General features: G+C 43.1%; 1 protein-coding gene across 1 annotated transcript in view; it reads left to right on the top strand.

The window, feature by feature from the left end:
• Window positions 1-19,342, top strand: part of ALK (ALK receptor tyrosine kinase) — a 941,973-nt gene that overhangs the window by 914,703 nt on the left and 7,928 nt on the right. The window contains 5 exon segments of the mRNA XM_054982048.1: window positions 6,858-6,948; window positions 7,832-7,896; window positions 9,096-9,225; window positions 15,178-15,275; window positions 17,324-17,416. Coding sequence (XP_054838023.1) covers window positions 6,858-6,948; window positions 7,832-7,896; window positions 9,096-9,225; window positions 15,178-15,275; window positions 17,324-17,416 — 477 coding nt within the window.

Below are 19,342 nucleotides of genomic sequence, written 5' to 3'. Positions count from 1 at the left end.
ATAAAGAACTTCCCCCACTCTCAGGAGGCATAGCCAGAACACACATACATTCACGGCAGATATGCAGGGGCATATATGACACTTATTTCCAGTATAGTGATTGGTCTTTATTATACAGATCTGATTGGTAGCTGCCAGCATGAAACAACCAATTGTAACGAAGGCTTCAGGAGCCTTAGCTCAGCCTGAAGCTATGCCATTACACAACACCAACCTTGACCATTGCTGCCTCGTGGCTTTTCAGCAACTATATAAGAGTAATTGAGAGAAGAATTGTTTCACAGTAGGAAAAAAGTCATTTGCATACTGGGAAAATGTGATCTTTCTGAAGATGTGATATTCCTATAAGAAAGTGCCTGCATCCCCCCATGTAACACATAAGTAAGAAGTGTGGTTTTAAACTAGTGATCTGGAAAGGCCTTGAGAAGTAAGCCTCTGAATAACTTGATGATTCCATGTTCCAAATTTATAAATTCTGATTATAAACCCCAGCAGGAAGTGCTTTTCAAGACAACAGTCAATCCGTCACAAAAAAATCTGTCATCTTCTCCTGAGAGTGGTCTTTTGAGGCACAGAAAGCTTCAACTCCTCCGTACTTTTGGGGGGAATAATAATTGGGGCATGTCTGAGATTTTTAGTTTTTTTGTAATTGATGTGGTGTTTTCCCTCAGTCGTTATTCTTAGGAGAAATCTGTCTGTTTTGTATTGTGCTTTGTATTTAGTTTGATCGTTTTTCCTGCTGTTTCCTAGAAGTTTAAAGCTTCCAGTTCTTTCGTATATGCCCATACTCCCAATCAATCATGAATCCCTGTCCATGTAAAATCTAAGGTTACAGTCCCCTTTCCTCTGTCCCTAATCTACCTATCCCAGCAGAACATGTTTAAAAGATTCAAGAGCTGTCAACTCAGTAAGACTTATATTTGCTGCATAGTGTTGCTAGACCCTCAAATTTCTCATGCGATAAGGCTACTGCTGCACGTGCATCAGGTTAAATATATACACAAACATACTGGAATAAACTGTGACACAAAACTGGTATAATGAGCACACAGGAGAAAATCTATTTTAACAGGGTACATGATTTATTTATTTGCTCATTTTCTGTATTCTTTAAATAATTAATTCTAAAACCCACTTTATGAAAATTGTTCAGTATCTATAGTAATAATGCTTAGGCCTGACATGTTTTTTTTTTTCTAAAGTGAGTCTGGGACGCCATAACAAATGTTCTTGTTTTACAGCTCAAAAAGACATTGGTTGCAAACTAAATCAGGGCATACCCTACAATATAGAGTCAGTATTGCTATAGCAACAGATAAACCTGATCCCACTAAGTAGATCTGAACATGCAGCCAAGCTGTGAGCACACATCTCTTGCAGGACCCATGGTTGAAACTGGGAATTATGGGCATGTCAGATGCACATTTGGATTTGATTCCAAGGGAGGAGGATGTCTATTAACACCAGGGCTCATTTTGAGGGGGAATGCACAGGAATGCAGTTCTGGCTGTTCCCCAAAGAGGTCACATGTCAGGTGGCCCCGCCCACCTGACTCTTGGCCATTTTGGGCCCGTTTCGTTCTGTATTGGGGCCGAAACGGCCCGGATCAGGCCTCTGACGGGTGGTGGATCACTCTTCTGCTCAGCAGCGGCCTGATCCTGACCATTTTGGGCCCCTTTTCAGCCATTTTCAGCCCCTTTTTGCCATTTTGGGCCCAATTTTGGCCAGGATTGGGTTCAATTTGGCCAGGATTAAGTCCAAAACAGCCAGGATAGGTGATGTCAGGGGGTGTGGCATACGCAAATCAGTTATGCTAATGACACATTTCCGGTGATGTCAAGGGGCATGGCATATGTTAATGAGTTATGCTAATGCGTTCCTCCAGCTCTTTTGCTACGAAATGACCCCTGATTAACGCTGCATTACTTTGAAGGGAATGCAGATTTCAATTTGCCTTCAACATGCACTCTATCACCAAGCTGGTAGTACCAGCAGCCAGCAAGACATGGATCAAGGGCTCTTTCCATTAAAAACAGAAACAACCCAGATAGGGAAGATAATATCTGAGTGATTATCGAATACGGTTTGCTGAATTCTTAAACTCATACTGGTCATAAACTTGAAATACATTAGGGATTTTATAGAAGCAAAAATAATAGTTTCAGGTATGAAGAGTGTGAGTTCACATTTGTCATGAGTCCCATTCTGGTCCCCATGATTCCATTTTAATTAAGCTCCAAAATCAGGCAATTGCTTTGGACAGCCTCTCTAGTACGAACAGGAACAGGACTGAAAGTCACAAAGCCCTATGATGAGAGATGGAATCAACGGATTGGCTTAGAATCTGCCAGAGCAGGTAAAGAGCACCTGTCCATGCAAGAGAGTTGTCAGGTTCTGCCATGGGCGCTGCTATGCTGGACACCAGCACACCTGACCTTGATCTTGGGAAGCCATCAGGGACCATGCAGGTTCTCACTCTGTGGAATGAGGTGGGGTATACATCACCCTGCTCCCTCTCAATCCACTCGCAGGCCTGCTCAACCTGACAGAGCCCCAGCTGCCTCCCCTTACTTCTTGCCTTCCAAAACCTCCCAGCTTGCTCTTCCTCCTCTCCTTCATCTTCCTTACTCTTCCTCCTTCCAGCTCCTCTCTCTCCTAACCTCCACCACAATCCTACACAACCCACCCCACCTTGTGGGTGGACTTCCCTTATATCCACCCATCCCCAGCTCCAACCTGCCAGCCCTGCCTCCCAGCACTCTAGCCTCGGCCCTGGCTGTCTTAGGCAGCCATACCTGGCTGCTCTGGGCGGCCACACCTGTGCCTTCTTTGCTGGCTGCCAGGCTTTCTTTGCTGATTGCCTCAGGCAGCCCCACCCATAGTTGCTTTGCTCCCAGCCTCACCTGGTCCTTGTTAAGCCCTTCTAGCCTGCCTGCAGTTTGGGGCGTGGCCCTGTGCTGCCTTTCCTCCACTGCTGGTAAGGTTGCTGGCTGCCTTGCTGATGGATGGCTGTCCCTGCTTCCTGTGCCTTCCCCCTCTGGTCTGGTCCCCTCTTGGTTGTCCTCACCCTGCCTGGGATCCTAGCCTCCCACCGAAGGGTGGGGCTAGCTGGCTTCCACCTGCCCCGTCTGACCCCTCTGTTGCCGGCACATTTGGGACCTGGGTGTCTGTCGGGGCAACTGGGTAACTGTCCCCCGGCTGCCTCTCATCCCCTCCCCCCGGTAAATCTGGGGGCTAAGCCTCTGACCCCAGACAGGAGTGCAATTATAACAATTTTGATACAACTCTGAGGGAAAACTCGTCTTTGCTAGGAGCATCTAGGGAGGAGGAGCCTCCCTAGAGGCTGACAGGGCTGCCAATTCTGGGTTCAGAAATTCCTAGAGATTTGGAAGTAGAGACAGGGGAGAGTGGAATTTGGGGGGGGGGGAGTGTGAAGGGAGGTCAGCATGGATGTGATGCCATAGATTCTACTCTCTGAAGCTGCCATTCTCTCTGGGGGAACTGATCTCTGCTGTCTAGAGATCTATAATTCTGGGATGCCAGGATCCACCTGGAGGTTGGCAACCATACCCTTGCAGGATAGGCCCATGTCAGACTGACATAGCTCAGGATCTATGAACAGTAAGCCATTAAGCTTGGGCACCAGTTCATTCAGGTTGTGTTAGTTTTCTGTGTTTTGCATTCTCCCATGAGTATGAAATCCTCCCATTTTCTTTATTTCTCCCCTGCAACTAATTGCATTCACCTTCACTTTTATTATTTTGTCCAAATAAAGTTAAAACTTGTTGCATTAGGACTGTTTGTGTTGTCCCTGTACCACTTGGGTATAAAAGAACTTGGTTTTGTTCAGGCTAGCTCTTAAGTCAGCCAGGTTGGATAAGAGGGTGGGGTGAGAGAGAAAGAGACAGAAGTGAGTCCTTCAGTCTCTGCCTCAGATCTTAAAGTGGCAGGTGGTGGCAGCTACATTGGGAGTGTGTATAGACTATTGTTTTGGGAGCCAGACACCAGGAGGCAAGGAAATAGTGCCTTCCATCTCTGCTTTCTCCCTGCCCTTCCCGGAGTGCCTGTGACAATGTTATAGATATATTTTACCATTTTTGTGCTTTGTAGCTCCTGTGTTTATTAAGTGCAATTGCTCCACCAAAAATACCCAAAACTTCTACAGAAGTCCAATGGCACCTTAAAGACTAGCAGAATTTATTGTGAACTGCAAAAGTTTTTTTTGGAACTCACTTCATCCAATGTATGAAGTCTACATCCATTAGGCAGAAACATGCACACTAAAAAGTGCAGAACATCTGATTGGGGGAGGTGTTATAAAAAGAGGCCAGTTTAAAATAATTCAAAAAATAACAGTCCAGTCAGAGTGGGTGAGGGCTACTGCAAACTGTTGTACTATTTGTCAGGTCAATCCCTGCATAAGAGAATATGCAGACACAAATATGAGATTAGAAAGAGCAATATTCAGAAATCAGCGGGTGAAATTTTTAAGCTTCCAGGGGAATTTTATTACTGATCTAAAAGTTACTATTCTCCTACAAAAGAATTTCAACAGGAGAATCCAGCATGAAAGTGCTGAATTGGGATCCAGCAAGAAGTTTAATATTATTCCCTTCCCCCCCCCTCCCCCAGGTATGGAGTTCCCGACTTACTGTAGATGCTAATAGCATATGCTGCTCCAGTCCTTACAGCTACTTCTGCACTTTTATAATTAGATCTGCTTATTGTGTTTCATCTTACACTCACCTGCATTTGATCGGATTTTGTGATAATTTTTCTTTGCCTATCTAGCAACAGTTAGGAGTAGTCCTCACCCATACAGAGTGGTCTGTTACTCATTTGATTGGATTTTATGCTCATGGTAGAATAAGTTCTGTTACTCTTTAATGTGCCACTGGATTCCTGTTTAATTTTTCAGCAATAGAATAACATGGTTGCCCATCTGAAATTAAGAACATCTATTGAATCCCACCACCACCATTTAAATGATCATATTGGTTTTTAGTTAGAGCATGGGAGGCCAGCCTATCACAGTGGACACCACAGCTGGCTTAAAGCAAACTTGAACTGGAGCAGGAAAGGCCAGACTGTGCCATATGGACAGGCCTGCAAACCTGACTGCCTCTTTTGCACTGTGCAGCTATCTGCTCAGCAGACCAGATCCAAAAAAAAGTCCACGAAGGGTAAAGGAAACTGTATATGTACTGCAATAATAGTTCCTTCTCATATTTTGGACTTGATCTGTAGCTCATTGGCCAAATAGGTGACTCCCATTGACTTAGACTGTAATTCTACCTTATCCTAAAAGATCAGGCTGGGATACAACATAAAGCTACATGAATGAGCTCATCCATTTGGAACTCTGGCTTGTAAAATGCACACATCTGGAGGGGTACATTCAATGGTGCACACATTTGGTTGGGTACAATCAGTGGTGCACCATAATCAAATGGCCTTGGGAAAATACATCACTTTGGCCTAAGCTGTAAAAAAGAAGGTTGCTAATATTTTGGAAGGACACATTGCCTTCCAGCAGAAAAGAGTTCTGTGCTGGTCACTTACTGGGCTGGGGACATTGCTTGCTAGCAGATTCTTTTCCTGAAGGGTTCTCAGTGCCAATAGTAGCATTGCCTTCATAGTGCCCCATAAAATTCAGACTCAACTAGTGTCACACAAGCAGTGGGAACAAGGTATACAACACTGTAAGGTTTAACATGGTAATACAAAAAGGCAGCTGCTTCAGGTTGAATTAAATCAGATCAAGGATGGGTAACGGTAACGTTCTGACTGAGCAATTGGTATTTTCAGTTAAGGAATTATATAACAATGGATATAAGGAATGGGACCTTGAAGATTGCTGTGACAAACTTCAAAATAACTATTATGAGCAATAAATCAACAAAAGGAATGTTATCAAAAATATACTCTGCTTTAATAGACCTACAAATCCAACAGGGAAATAACTTTAAGAGGAAAAGTGGGGAAATGACTAGGAAGGTAATAACAGAGGATATATGAAGTTGAATTTGCGCTATGGGTTCAGCAGCATCTCCCTCTATCAGTCTCAAGAAAAGCCATTATAAGGTTGTATATAACTGGCATCTTACATCATGTTGGTTAAATACAATTTCTAAAAACAGGACCAATGTTGGTATTGTGATTATCCAGCAGCTGGCTTTCTCAGTCTATGGCAAGTGTGCCAGACAGTATATTCATTTTGTGAAAAAATTATTCAAGCAAGTTCGTAATGAAATATAATATCAGTTTTTATCTTGTAGACATTTTCATGGAGGATACTTTTTGCAAATACTTTGTTGGAGTACAATCCAGTAAATAAAAGCCATCAAATATTAATTTGGAATTTTGTAATTACAGCAAAATGTGGACTGCTTCCATACAGTAAGCAATGAGGAACTCCTCAATTAGAGAAAAGTTACCTAGGGTTAGGGAAATTGGGGGGAGCAGGTAAAATTAATAGATTCTGCAGTTGCAATGAAGTGAGGTGGAATCTTTGCTAGATGTTGCCATTGATTTAACTACAACAAGTCCCAATGTATGTATGTATACAAATACAGGAGCATTTAATTGCTCTGGTATTGTCTTGCAAAGCTGCATGTGTTTGTAGTTAACTGGCTTAATTCTCCTAGACAGTATGCTCTAAAACAGTTATAAGATTAAAATTACTTTTAAAATCATAAGGCCAAATTAAAAATGGCTTTAGCTTACACAATTCAGAATTCCTCCGATAGGAACATTTCACAGTATGTATGAATGAGAGTCTCCCCATGTATATAATATTAACATAGTGCTACATGTAAAGTACATTAAAACATTCTTCCTTGTCCTGGTTTGTCCAGGGGATTGGGCCATGGAGCCTTCGGGGAGGTGTATGAAGGCCAAGTGATTGGAATCCCCAGTGACCCCAGTCCCCTGCAAGTAGCTGTAAAAGTAAGTGAAAACAGAATGAATTGTTAGAATGCTTGCATGGCACTTGCTTAAAGGAAAGCAACAGAGCTGAATTCATTTTCAGGTGCTTGGGGAGAAAGGAGAATACACTCGTGATGATGGCATTTGGGGGGAATTGAAGAATATAGAATCTCTATTCAGCAATTTTACATTTTACTTCTCAGGCACATCATTTGAAGATGGCGGTGGGAAAATCCTTAGTGCAGATACCACCTATCCTTTCCTCATCTTCATTCCTTTCCTGCTTAGGCTTTGACAATGCCAGTGAAGATGGTATTGCAGGCAGGAATCATCGATAGAGGCTGCTTTTCACCTGGTGGAAATACACATTACTAAGTGCCTAGGGATGCTCAAGTGAACCTCACTTTACGTGTTCCCCCCTCCAACTTGCCATGCACTCACTTGCCCAGTCACACTTCAATTTGTTCCACCTGAATATATTCACATGTTGAATATCAGTTCCTGTTCAACTGGTAAAAGTATCCCAGTGTCCCCCACCTCCACATCCATTCATTGAAATGCAGATCTTAACACTTTTTCACACCTTAAAGAAATGCAAATTGGCAAGTCAAGGGCGCCTACAGTACTTGTTCTGGTGAAAACAACATTCACATACACGGAGCAAGAACAGACTGCATGGGAATTGAGGACCACACATAATATCCTGCACTTGAGCATCCCCAGATAATTTGCAATGTATATTTCTACTCTCAGTATGGAGATGGATGGACAAAACTTTTTCTGCTGATTTCTGCTAAGAAAGGTGGCCAATCTGGTCTAAGAAACCACAGAGTTTCTTGCTAGTCTTCTTGCAGATCCATGAGAAGGAAAGTTTGTTCATGTCTCACTCTTGATTCTTTTCTAGACTTTGCCAGAGGTTTGTTCAGAGCAAGATGAGTTGGATTTCCTCATGGAAGCTCTTATTATCAGGTGTGTTGATTAAAGTCTTCCCACTAGGAACATACATACAACAGAATAAAAAGTCATGGGTGACTAATTTGTACCTGCTTTTATGTAGATTAGACTGTTTTTGTTAATACCATTGAGAGCTAGTTTGGTGTAGTGGTTAAAAGTGTGGGACTCTAATCTGGAGAACCGGGTTTGATTCCCCACTCCTTCACTTGAAGCCAGCTGGGTGACCTTGGATCAGTCACAGCTCTCTGGAGCTCTCTCAGCCCCACACACCTCACAGGGTGATTATTGTTGTGAGGATAATAATGACATACTTTGTAAACCGCTCTGAATGGGCATTAAGTTGTCCTGAAGGGCAGTATAGAAATCGAATGCTGTTGTTGTTATAATGTATAGTGTAGGTAACAGTTGATTTCAGTATCATAAGTAGATGAAGTCTTGTTGCAGGGCCAGAAATACACATATGACCTTCTCCACATGCCATTACAACCATCCCTTGAACTGACAGTCTTCGTTTAAAAATGGGGTTCAGTATTGCAGTTCCTTCATGTAAAAATATCCTGTCCCAGACTTTTCAGTCTCTCAGTAACCAGACCCTAAGACTAGCCACCCATTGCCTAGTGAGCTGGATAAACAACCCACACCATCAGTATCAAATCCATCAGGCAAATCTCTTTTTTTTTCTTTTATTTATAGCCCACTTGTCTCACTGAGGTTCAAGATGGATTACATAGTTTAAGTCAAACACAACGAACAGGATGTGACATCCAATAATCAGTGCAATACGGTTTGGATTGCAGAAATCTGAAATAGCGCTGAAACAAACCTGAAACAAATCATAAACTTCTGAACATGACAGGTTAAACAATACAGAAATTATATAGCAGGAACATACATACAGCAATAGACAATGCGCAGTACTATAGTTCACATTAGAATAGTCCCTTTACCAAAGCATCTTTCTGAACAATTTCATTTCAGTACCTGGATAAAAATGCTCTCCTGGATAATTCAGTCTTGTATAGTTTGCAGAAAGCCAGGAGACTGGGAGCCCTCCTAACCTCATCAACCAGACCGTTCCACAAGGTGGGGCTACAAGTTACAACATATAATGTGTATGTATAGACAGTTGTCGATGTTGCCCATTTGTAGCAAGCACCTGCAGAAGGCCATGCTCAAATAGCAAAGCTGACATTGTTTCTTAATCTCTCTTCTAGCAAGTTTAACCATCAGAACATCGTTCGCTGCATTGGTGTTAGCTTGCAAGCACTGCCACGCTTTATTCTTCTAGAGCTTATGGCTGGAGGAGACTTGAAATCTTTTCTAAGGGAAACACGACCTAAACCGGTAAGGAGAAAATATCGTTTAATACTAGAATCTGAAACCCGTTCCTCTTACTTCACCTTTGTGGTTAAACATAGCCCAATTTTCTTCCATTTCAGTGCATAAAAACTGATCACGCGTGATTATATTGTCATGTTTGGGATCTTACCGTGAGTTTGCTCAGGCTCTGAGAGTAGTGTGGCAGTCTGTAGGGATTCAGAGAAGAACTGGCATAATAAGAAGGAGGGTGTTTCTGGGGGACACAGAGAAGGCAGGATTTGTTCTGGGTTGCCAGTGGCATTTCATATAATACTGTAATTTTAAAATGTGTTTTAAAATTACTATCAAATTACTGACCACTACTAAATAAACCTATATGGTTTTTTATACTATCATGCAAAAAATTAAAAGTAACTACTCAATAAAAGCCACATGTCTGAACAAATCCTGTCTGTGATGGGTCACACTTTTAACAAACTGAAAGCAAACACACACAGATTTGGAGGAAAAAATACTTTTGGTGACACTAGAGATAAGAAGACTAATAGTATAACAGATTTCCCCCTGAAAGCAAAACAATATTGGAATAGAGAAGATTAGAACCACCTTGATGGATCAGACCAAGGCTATTAATATCTTGTTTTCAACAGTGGCCAGCCAGTTTTTACCAGGAAGCCAACAGGCAGGACATAAAGGTAACAGTTGCTGCTCAAAGTTTGCTGCCTCTAAACATGGGAGGTTATCATGGCTAATAACCCTTAATAGACCTAAAGCTGTCCTAAAGTCAGTAGCCATCACCACTTCTCATAGCAGTGAATTTTGTGTTAATTATGCATTGTTTTTCACTTTTGCCTGCCCTTCACCTATGGCCCATGACTGTGAGTTTTAATATGCATATGATATACATATATCATAGCAATAATACTCACTCAGTGGCTTGGGAACCTCATGTAGCTCTCCTGAACACTGTTCCGCAATGTGGCCCCTGCCCCTTATTTCAGGAAAGTGGGCAAGGGCTTGTGTTTGGCAGGTGGTCCCCAGCTGCCAGAGGAATAGATAAGCTGTGAACCTCCCAGAAGTATAGGCCATGGATTAAAGTAAATGTGGTTCTTTAAGTTTTGATTTATGGTAATTGTGAGTTAGCTATGGAGTGAGTACCACTGTATAACAATACATTCTGCAGGAGGCAGAGAGAGAATAAAGCTCCTTCTATCAGCCTGTATGTAGTTTGTATGATACGTAGTTTCAATGATTGTTTTCAGTACTAGAAGGAAAGTGTTACTGCCTGTTCTTTGTTTCATTTGCTATAGGACATGATGCTACCTAGAGTGAATTTACATAAGCAAGATGTGTAATTATGTTTCCGTGGTTGGTTAATTGGGTTAGATTTTGCTTTTAAAATGTACATACTTTCTAAATAAGAGTACAAGGCACTTTGTTGCTGGCTATTGCCAGGCAGTGGCCACAAAACAGCATGCATCAGCTCTTACAACTGGTGACACTCCAGCTAACAGTGACACTTGGAGCCAAAACACACGAGAAGAAATACCTAGATTCAGCACGTGTTCTCTTACCTCAAGGTTTGCCGGGTTCTGTAGGTGTCCTGGAAGCTTAAAGTTTAGCATTTACAGAGCAGCAGGAAGGGAAATACAGGCGGCTGTATTTCCCTTCCCCTTCCTGCTGCTGCTCTGTAAATGCTAAACTTTAAGCTGCCAAGACACCTACACTTCCCAACAAACCTTGAGGTAAGAGAACAAGTTTAGCATTTACAGAGCAGCAGGAAGGGGAAGGGAAATACAGGCGCCTGTATTTCCCTTCCTGCTGCTCTGTAAATGCTAAACTTTAAGCTTCCAGGACGCCTACAGAACCCGGCAAACCTTGAGGTAAGAGAACACATGCTGAATCTCGGTATTTCTTCTCGTGTGTTTTGGCTCTTAGAGGCTCTCTACACAAAACATCTTACACAAGGACGCTCAAGTGTAGGGAGATGCAATGTTAGTTGGGAAGCATAGTTTAAATTTCAGGCTCTGTTAATTTCACCTTCCCTTCCAGAAGTGAAGATGAAATTAACAAACCCTCTGCAGAGCTGTCTCCCCCAGCTCTGTCTTTTTAAATTACCCTCCTGTAGAGAGGTGAAATTGACAGCGCCTTCTGCTCTTTTTAAACTATACTTTCTGGCTAATGTCTCCCTACACTTGAGCAACACGTGTAAGATGTCTCGTGTAGAGAGACTCTTAGTGACAGAATAAAGAATTAGGCATTATAATCTTCAGATAGCTAAACAATCAACAGAACTAGAATTAGTTCTCTTCAGACAAATCAGAGAAAGAAAGAAACCTCCTAAGAAACTACTCTTTGGGAAATAATCTACAATAGATTGAGAGAAACCCCACCAATTCCTACTGAATAAAATAAGAGCAACCAACCACAGAGGAAAACCAGCAAAGGGCAAAAACATAACAGTACAGTAAAATGAGGCCTCTAAGCTGTGGTCAGAAATTATTTCACCCCTGCAGGTTTTAATACAAACATATGTGGAATACAGATAAGAGAGACAAACCGTTGTGAATCTTTAGCTATGTAAACTCATCCTAAATCAAGATAGTTTGCTCAGGCAATCCTTAATTATTATTTTTTTTACTCAGTCTGAACATGATTTCCTTTCACCCCTTCCATGCCCCTTTTAACTTAATTCAGAAAATTCTCAATTGGGAAGTGCAGTGGGTCATTAGTTCTCCAACGAGGTCATGAGACAGATAGAGACAGAGAACAGAGGCCTCAGAGCTGGAATTTGCACATGCTCTGAACACCACAAACTTCAAAGGAGTTAAAAGGACTTTTCTGCTCAAGGGTTTTGCACGTAAAAAAGCAATCTGGAGAGGTTTGGGGAAGATAAGCAGTAATTTCCCTCCTTTGTGTCCTGCAGCTTGTTGCTCAAAGCAGTGATTATACTGAACAATGGAGTCCGTTTGTTGTTCGGTCACCTTTCAGAAGGTTTGACCTAACAAGGGGACGTGTTGCTTTAATGCTTCCAGCCCATCCCTCCCTCTGAGCCACAACCACTCAGTTTCCAGCTGGCTGCATCATCCCTTCATCTGGGGAACAAGAGCAGCAAGGAGCTGTAAAGTGAATTTCTTCGCTGTTTCAAGGCTACTTCAGCGCTCCGTATCTTAGTACAAAATGGGCCCAAACGCTTCATGTCTCAAACAAATTACCCTGTTAAATTGTCCTTGGCAGAGAGCATCTACTTTAGCAAAGGCAGAATTAAAGGCTGTAAGGCTTGTTTTTTAAGACTAAGGAAAGATTTTTACATAAAATGTAATAGTCTACAATGCATGTGAATGGTACGTTTTGGTTCTGCTGAATCTGAATTGTGCAGAGATCTTCAAATTGCAAAAATGTACAGTTACGTGGATGCTGTTCTTTCTATGTGTTCTCAGAGACTAGGATACAAGAAACAAAAAGGGAGGACCTAAACACTGTGTTCAATCTCCTGTCCAAATAGTCACTTTTCTTGAGTTTAAACAGGATACTGGGGGTTGCTTTGAGCAACTGCAAACACTTCTGTCTCTTAATGCAAGGAAAAACAAGTATCTGCAATGTCTTCTGTCATCATGTAGAGCAGTACCCATGCCAAATATGCCTGTTGCAGTAAATAGCTTTGGATGTGGCACTTCAAAGTCCATCCTCTTCTCCGATTTACAGCTACAGCACAGGCAGCCCACTGTTCCTCTCCTGCATACCCAACACATACCTGAGGATGAGACACCCAGAAACATCCTCTTGGCAATTATATCCCTTAATTCTGGTATCGGTGTTAGAATGGGTCCTTCCTGCCAGATTACCCTATACATTTTTTTTGCATGCTTAAATATTTGAGCATGCTTAGTAAGAACCATTGAATGAAGCTGCAGTAACTCACTGTCTGAAGAAGGGAGTTTTGACTCTCAGCAGCTCATACCCTGGAAATCTTGTTAGTCTCTAAGGCACTACTGGACTCAAATTCTGCTGTGCTCTTTCTCCCTCCCAGAATTGACCACCTGAGGCAAATGCTTACAGGGGTGAATACAGGCATGGTTTTGGTTTACTTTGATATCCTAACACTGATGTAAAAATAATTGAGACTGGAGAGGATTTGGAGCAATTATCTAGAAAAAGCCACTTTCAGAAAGTTAAGTGGATTGAATGGAAGAGATTATGTTTAAGTGCTGCAAAATCTGACCATAAAACAGAAAAAAAACTGCCTGACTTGTTGCTTCATTAAATTAAAAAATATGTGAAATATATCAATGGTACATGTCCTGCTGAAATTTGCTACATTACACCTGGAGCCTCGCTTTGTCCACACACAGCAAAATCCAACAACAGAAATCTTGTTTTCACTTGTACCCTGTCCTGGTCTAGGGCAGAAATAGATATCATGCCAGAACTTGTTCCCTTTCTTGCCGGCCCCACCTGCCAGAATTTACCACCTGCTCCTGAGGTAGCAAAATCTGGCAGAATATTCTACTTTTCTCTTATAGCATCACCTAGTCCAGAGATATCAGTACCCAGCAGGGGGCCTTACTGGAATTTACAGCATGTCTGTTTTCCAATAGAAAAATCTAATAAGGGCAAATGTTTGGTTTTTACTTCCATCGTCCCCATGTTGAAGAGTTGGAAAAATCCAGCAGGGTCACATGCCTTAACTATGAGTTACTACTTCTGACCTGTACATGCCTTTCGTCCAGAGGCAGGCAAATCAGGTGCAGGCATTCTGCCAGAATTTGCTGGCTTCTGCCATGAGCTTTCCCCACTGCAGTGCTAGCAAAATCCAGTAGGATCTCTTGCCTTGCTAGAAATTGCTTCATTCCACTTATAACCATCTACCAATCCAGGGGTAATAAAACCCAGAAAAGCAATATCTGTTTGTATATAAACAGAAAACAATTATGTAACAGCACAGCACCCTGCACAATTTTCAATCAGCTTTTAGTAGAACTGGCTGTAAAACTCCAGTTCTTGACCTTTTCTTCCCAACTATATGATTTACCAGAAACCTCTGTGCAGAAATCCTTTCATGCAGTGGGAGGGCTGTGCACTGTCTGGGAATGAGGATCTCCCCTTGAAGAGAGAGCCAGTGGTCATCATGACCTGTAATCATTTCTCTCATGTCTCAGACAGAGAATAAGTACAGTCCACTCTGATGATGTTGCCCTTATTGCTCAAGTGACACAGCCTTAAGAAGCAAATGTGGGAGGGGGGGCAGCCCCTCCTGCCAGACCTTTTTGCATATATACAGTGGAAGTTGATCTGGAAGGTGATTTGCACTTGGAAATAGGAAACCTATTTCCACGAATGGATTGCCTTGCAGGAACTTAGTGCATTATCATCTGTTCTTTCCACTCATTAACCTGAGCAATGGAAAAAGGGAAAGTATATGGGAAATGTTCCTCTTCTCTGTACATAATTTTTGTACTCAGTGGATCCGTATTTTGCACTAAAATAAACTTTGGTTTGAGAACTTGGAAACCACATTTGATTATTGATATAAATTGTCCCGTTTAGGATATTTCTCCCTTTAAGCATACTTAATATGCACGATAGTTGCAGAATTCAGAAATACCATAAACCATGGAGATGACAGAGGAAAGGTTTGATGGAATACCTGGAATAAAATGGGATAATTACTACATAAAGAAAAGGCCTAACAAAACAACTTCTCAAATGCTCTCTGGTTTCTCGAACCTGTGCAGAAACTGTCCACAGCTTTTCACAGTTTCAGTAATGTGACTTAAACACGGCAATGCTCTTTAGAAATAACACATTTTGGAAGTCTAGAAAACATATCAGATTGTCTAAGATATTGTGGCCATTCAGAGTTCATGTCCATTTGAAAAGCAGTTCCCTAATGTTGTTTCAACCCACTAGTAGCTGTTGTGCCTATGGCTGAGGATATGAACGCAGATACCAGTTTGGTCTTTACATTGTTTTCAGAGCCATCCCTCCTCCCTGAGCATGCTGGACTTGCTTCATGTGGCTCGTGATATTGCTTGTGGTTGTCAGTATTTGGAAGAAAATCACTTCATCCACAGGTAAGCAGAAGCGTTTGGGTGTTGAAAGACCATTTCCTAATGCCCCTTTTTTGTGTCTCATTACATGAGCCATTCTTGTCAAAGGATGGTTGTGCACTACTGCCCCCTAGGGGTTCAATGTCTCAGAAGATTAAAAAGAAACAAAAGCCTAAAGTTCAGCCAGCCGGTATTCCCACTGCAGAATTCCAAGCTTTTAAAAATCGGTAACAGCAGTTACCATTTATTTACTGATTTCAAGAGCATTTTCATATAAAGCACCATAATTTAAGCAATTAAGACACTTTAAAATACACTCAGTGGAATATCTGTATATTGTACTTATGGATGAACCAGCTAGAATAAAACCAGCCTGCTGAACAGTTTGGAATTTACTTTGTTTTTTAAACCAAAATCAATAGATATGAGAGCAATTTGTCCCTGTTCAATCTTTTTTTCCAGTACTAGTAAAATCTTGTGAAGGTAGGTAGATTTTGTGCTGGACTTTACAATGGAATTAGAAAAAACTGATTGGCAGTGCTCCCTGATCAGTCAGAAACTGCTAAGCTTTCACCCCTAGCCCTGCCAAAAAAATCTGGCTTTTGTCCTTGGACAGACTTTTTTTTAAAAAAGTTTGATTCCATTTTGCCTCCATCCCCAGAACTGCTGTGGCCCTCAAGTACCAGATTTTTAAAAAAAATTATGGGCATCACTGCTAATTAAGGTGGGGTTTTGAACGTATGAATAAGAGCCAGTTTGGTGTAGTGGTTAAGAGTAGTGGGACTCTAATCTGGAGAACTGGGTTTGATTCCCCACTCCTCCACTTGAAGCCAGCTGGGTGACCTTGGGTCAGTCACAACTCTCCAGTTCTTTCTCAGTCCCACCCAACTCACAGAGTGATTGTTGTGGGGATGATAATAACATACTTTGCAAACCACTCTGAGTGGGAGCTAAGTTGTCCTGAAGGGGCGGAATATAAATTGAATGTTATTATTATTACGATTACAGTTTCCCCCTCCATGCTCTTGGAGATTGCTGGCCATGGGCTGGCAACTATACTGGTCACCCTAGAGCCCCATGGAGTACAAACAAGTAATGTAATTTGCTGTCAATGAAGAGCCAAACTACATGCTACATTTTTAGACATTTCCCTACAACTACACAGCAGCTTCAAGGAATTTACTTTCCCAATCTTCTGAGGTCCCAATTTGAATTAGGTTAGGAGGGCCCTCTGTCTTCTCGCCAATGAACCAGTTTCCTGAACTGAAGCAGCCATGGGGTAACACTTTTTGCCCCATTGTAGGGCTGTACACGCACTGAATACTACACATGCATTCCCCACAGCAGCAGGGCCATCCTGCAACTATTTTGGCCCATGAAAACAGTGCAGGAGGTGGAAGGCCCTCCCTCTCCCAGCACCTGAACCAACTTGGGCCTTGATGCACTCGAGGAAGTAAGTTCCGCAGAGCTGCCATATGGCTGCAGGAGACTGCTCCAGGGTTGCCCCAGCCTGACAGTGTGTAGTTTAGCCTCCTCGGTTGGATCTGGTCACCAGAAGTAGGCCCAGAGGAGCCTGGGGGGGGGGGGGTTCTCTGTTTCTCTGACAGCAGAAGGCATGGGGGAGGCTGAGGAGGAAAAACAGCAGCTTGCCTAAGGTTTCAGTGAGTTCATGATTGAGGTGATAAACCACCTCTGCTTCTCACTTGCCTTGACAGCCTCTTGCTGGGTTCGCTGTAAGTCGGTTGCGACTTGGCAGCACATAAGTACCTAAGTGTCCCAAGAATGGGGATATTTCCCAGGTAAGTATGCACAGATGTAGCTTTAATCCTCTGCCTATTGGTTCTCACTGGTTCCTTACTTATGGGAGTAATTTCTGGGAAGTTCTCCAGTGATTTTAATTGTTTACTGCTGAATCTCCTATCTTAACTTTTTAGAAAAGCAAATTAAAATGTTAGTAGTCAATTGATTCTTTCCTTAGTTTTTCATGAATTACTCTTATAAGGGCATAATATAGCTGAAGGTTTCACAGCTGTGAAAAAGAGATCCAGAGTCTTCCCCTTTTTCTACCTTAGAGACATTGCTGCTCGAAATTGCCTCCTCACTTGTAAAGGACCTGGGAGAATAGCAAAGATCGGAGATTTTGGGATGGCCCGGGACATATACAGGTAAGAAAACACAGTTTATTGGCATCACCAGATGGAAGATTATTACTTGAGCAGGGAGTGTTTGCTTGACTTAGCTTCTTTGCAGTATTTTTTTTAATATTTGATGATTGGTGCAAGAATGACTTCTCTCCAATATTTCCAAATCCGCCTTGGAATATTAACATTTGTTTTCATGCGCTAGACTCATTCCAGCTTCCCCCACCTTTATAATTTTCACAGTCATTTCCCCACTGCATGCTGTTTTAAATTCAGGCACCCCAATGCACCCACCCCCACCCCCTTTTCTTCACCTTTTCCACTCTCTATTCCGGCTACACATGATCCAGACTTTCAGCTTCATCCTCCTTCATTTTTGACCCCATCCCCTTCAGCCTCTGTGTCATTAGTAAATCTCTTCAGTTTACGGTATATCAAAGAGGGGGGAAGGGTCAGGAGAATGTAATTACCAACCTGGAATTTAGCCAGGATGCTGGAGTGAATGATTCTGCTCTTGCAAAAATGCCAGGAAGGTTTTAATGATTGTTGTCAAAACTTTTGCTTACTTCTCATCCATAATGCAACACTGCTGTCCCCACAGCGCCCTCCAGTGTTGATATGGAGAATTACCTCAACACTTGACAGAATGGAGTCACCTCTAGGGGTGTGCAAGCCAAAAATTTTCGGCTATAGCCGAAAGTAGAAAGCCGAAAGAAGATTCTCTATCGTTAAAGCCGAAAGCCGAAACAAGAATCTCTTTCGGCTTTCGGCTTTCGGGATTCTTTCGGCATTATTTCGGCATTCTTTCGGCTTTTTTCTATGGGAAAATGCCTCCGTCTTCCAGGACGCCTGGAGGAGGCATTTTCCCACCGAATAAGCCCAAAATTGGTGGGGACCTTCCTCTAACCCTTCTCTAACAACCACCCAAGTTTCAGACAGATTGGACTTTGGGGGGCCATGTTATGGCCCCCCAAAGCAGGTCCCCCCATCCTCCCATAAGAAAGCGAAGGAGCAGCATATTGTTAGCATGCTGGTGCTCATCTTTCTTCATTATTTCCTATGGGGAAAAAATGAAGAGGCAGGCTTCCTTTGCCAGGGGTGGCATTTTGCATGCAAAATGCCCCCTTACCCTCAGGGGCCCTTCTCCCACCCCTCCTCCCACCCCCCACCAAGGCTCAGCCTGCTCCCACTTGGGGGGGCCATTTCATGGCCTCCCCAAGTAGGTGCTCTAATCTCTACCACTGACAGCTGGGGGAGGCTTGTGTTGCCAGGGGTGGCATTTTGCATGCAAAATGCCCCCCAACCCTCTGGGGCCCTTCTCCCACCCCTCCTCCCACCCCCCACCCAGGCTCAGCCTGCTCCCACTTGGGGGGGGGCATTTCATGGCCTCCCCAAGTAGGTGCTCTGCTCTCATCTCTACCACTGACAGCTGGGGGAGGCTTGTCTTGCCAGGGGTGGCATTTTGCATGCAAAATGCCCCCCAGCCCTCTGGGGCCCTTCTCCCACCCTTCCTCCCACCCCCCACCAAGGCTCAGACTGCTCCCACTTGGGGGGGGCCATTTCATGGCCTCCCCAAGTAGGTCCTCTCAGCCCCTAAAGTCCACCCCTTACAGCCCCACACAAACCCAATTCCCCCCCAGCTGCCACACACAGACCCAAATCCCCACATTAGCCCCTCACAGACCCAAATCCACCCCCACCTGCCCCACACCCATAACCCCAGGAACAGGCTGGCAAAGGCCAGCCCTCTCCCTTTGTTCCCTATGCTGGGAACTTCTAAACTCTCTTTCCCTGGGCAATTCTGCACAGCCCAGGGGTGCCACAATGGTGGGCACACTTCTGAGTGCCAGCTGGTCCCTGTGAAAGAGCACCTGAACCACAGACACCCTCCCTCAAATTCCCCCACCACCTACAGAGATGGCTGGCCAGCCAACCCCATTGTTCCCTATG

Source organism: Eublepharis macularius, chromosome 1 (genome assembly GCF_028583425.1).
Source record: "Eublepharis macularius isolate TG4126 chromosome 1, MPM_Emac_v1.0, whole genome shotgun sequence".
Lineage (NCBI taxonomy): Eukaryota > Metazoa > Chordata > Lepidosauria > Squamata > Eublepharidae > Eublepharis > Eublepharis macularius.
The sequence above is the reverse complement of the archived record's forward strand: the minus strand, read 5'-3'. Positions and strand labels throughout refer to the sequence as shown.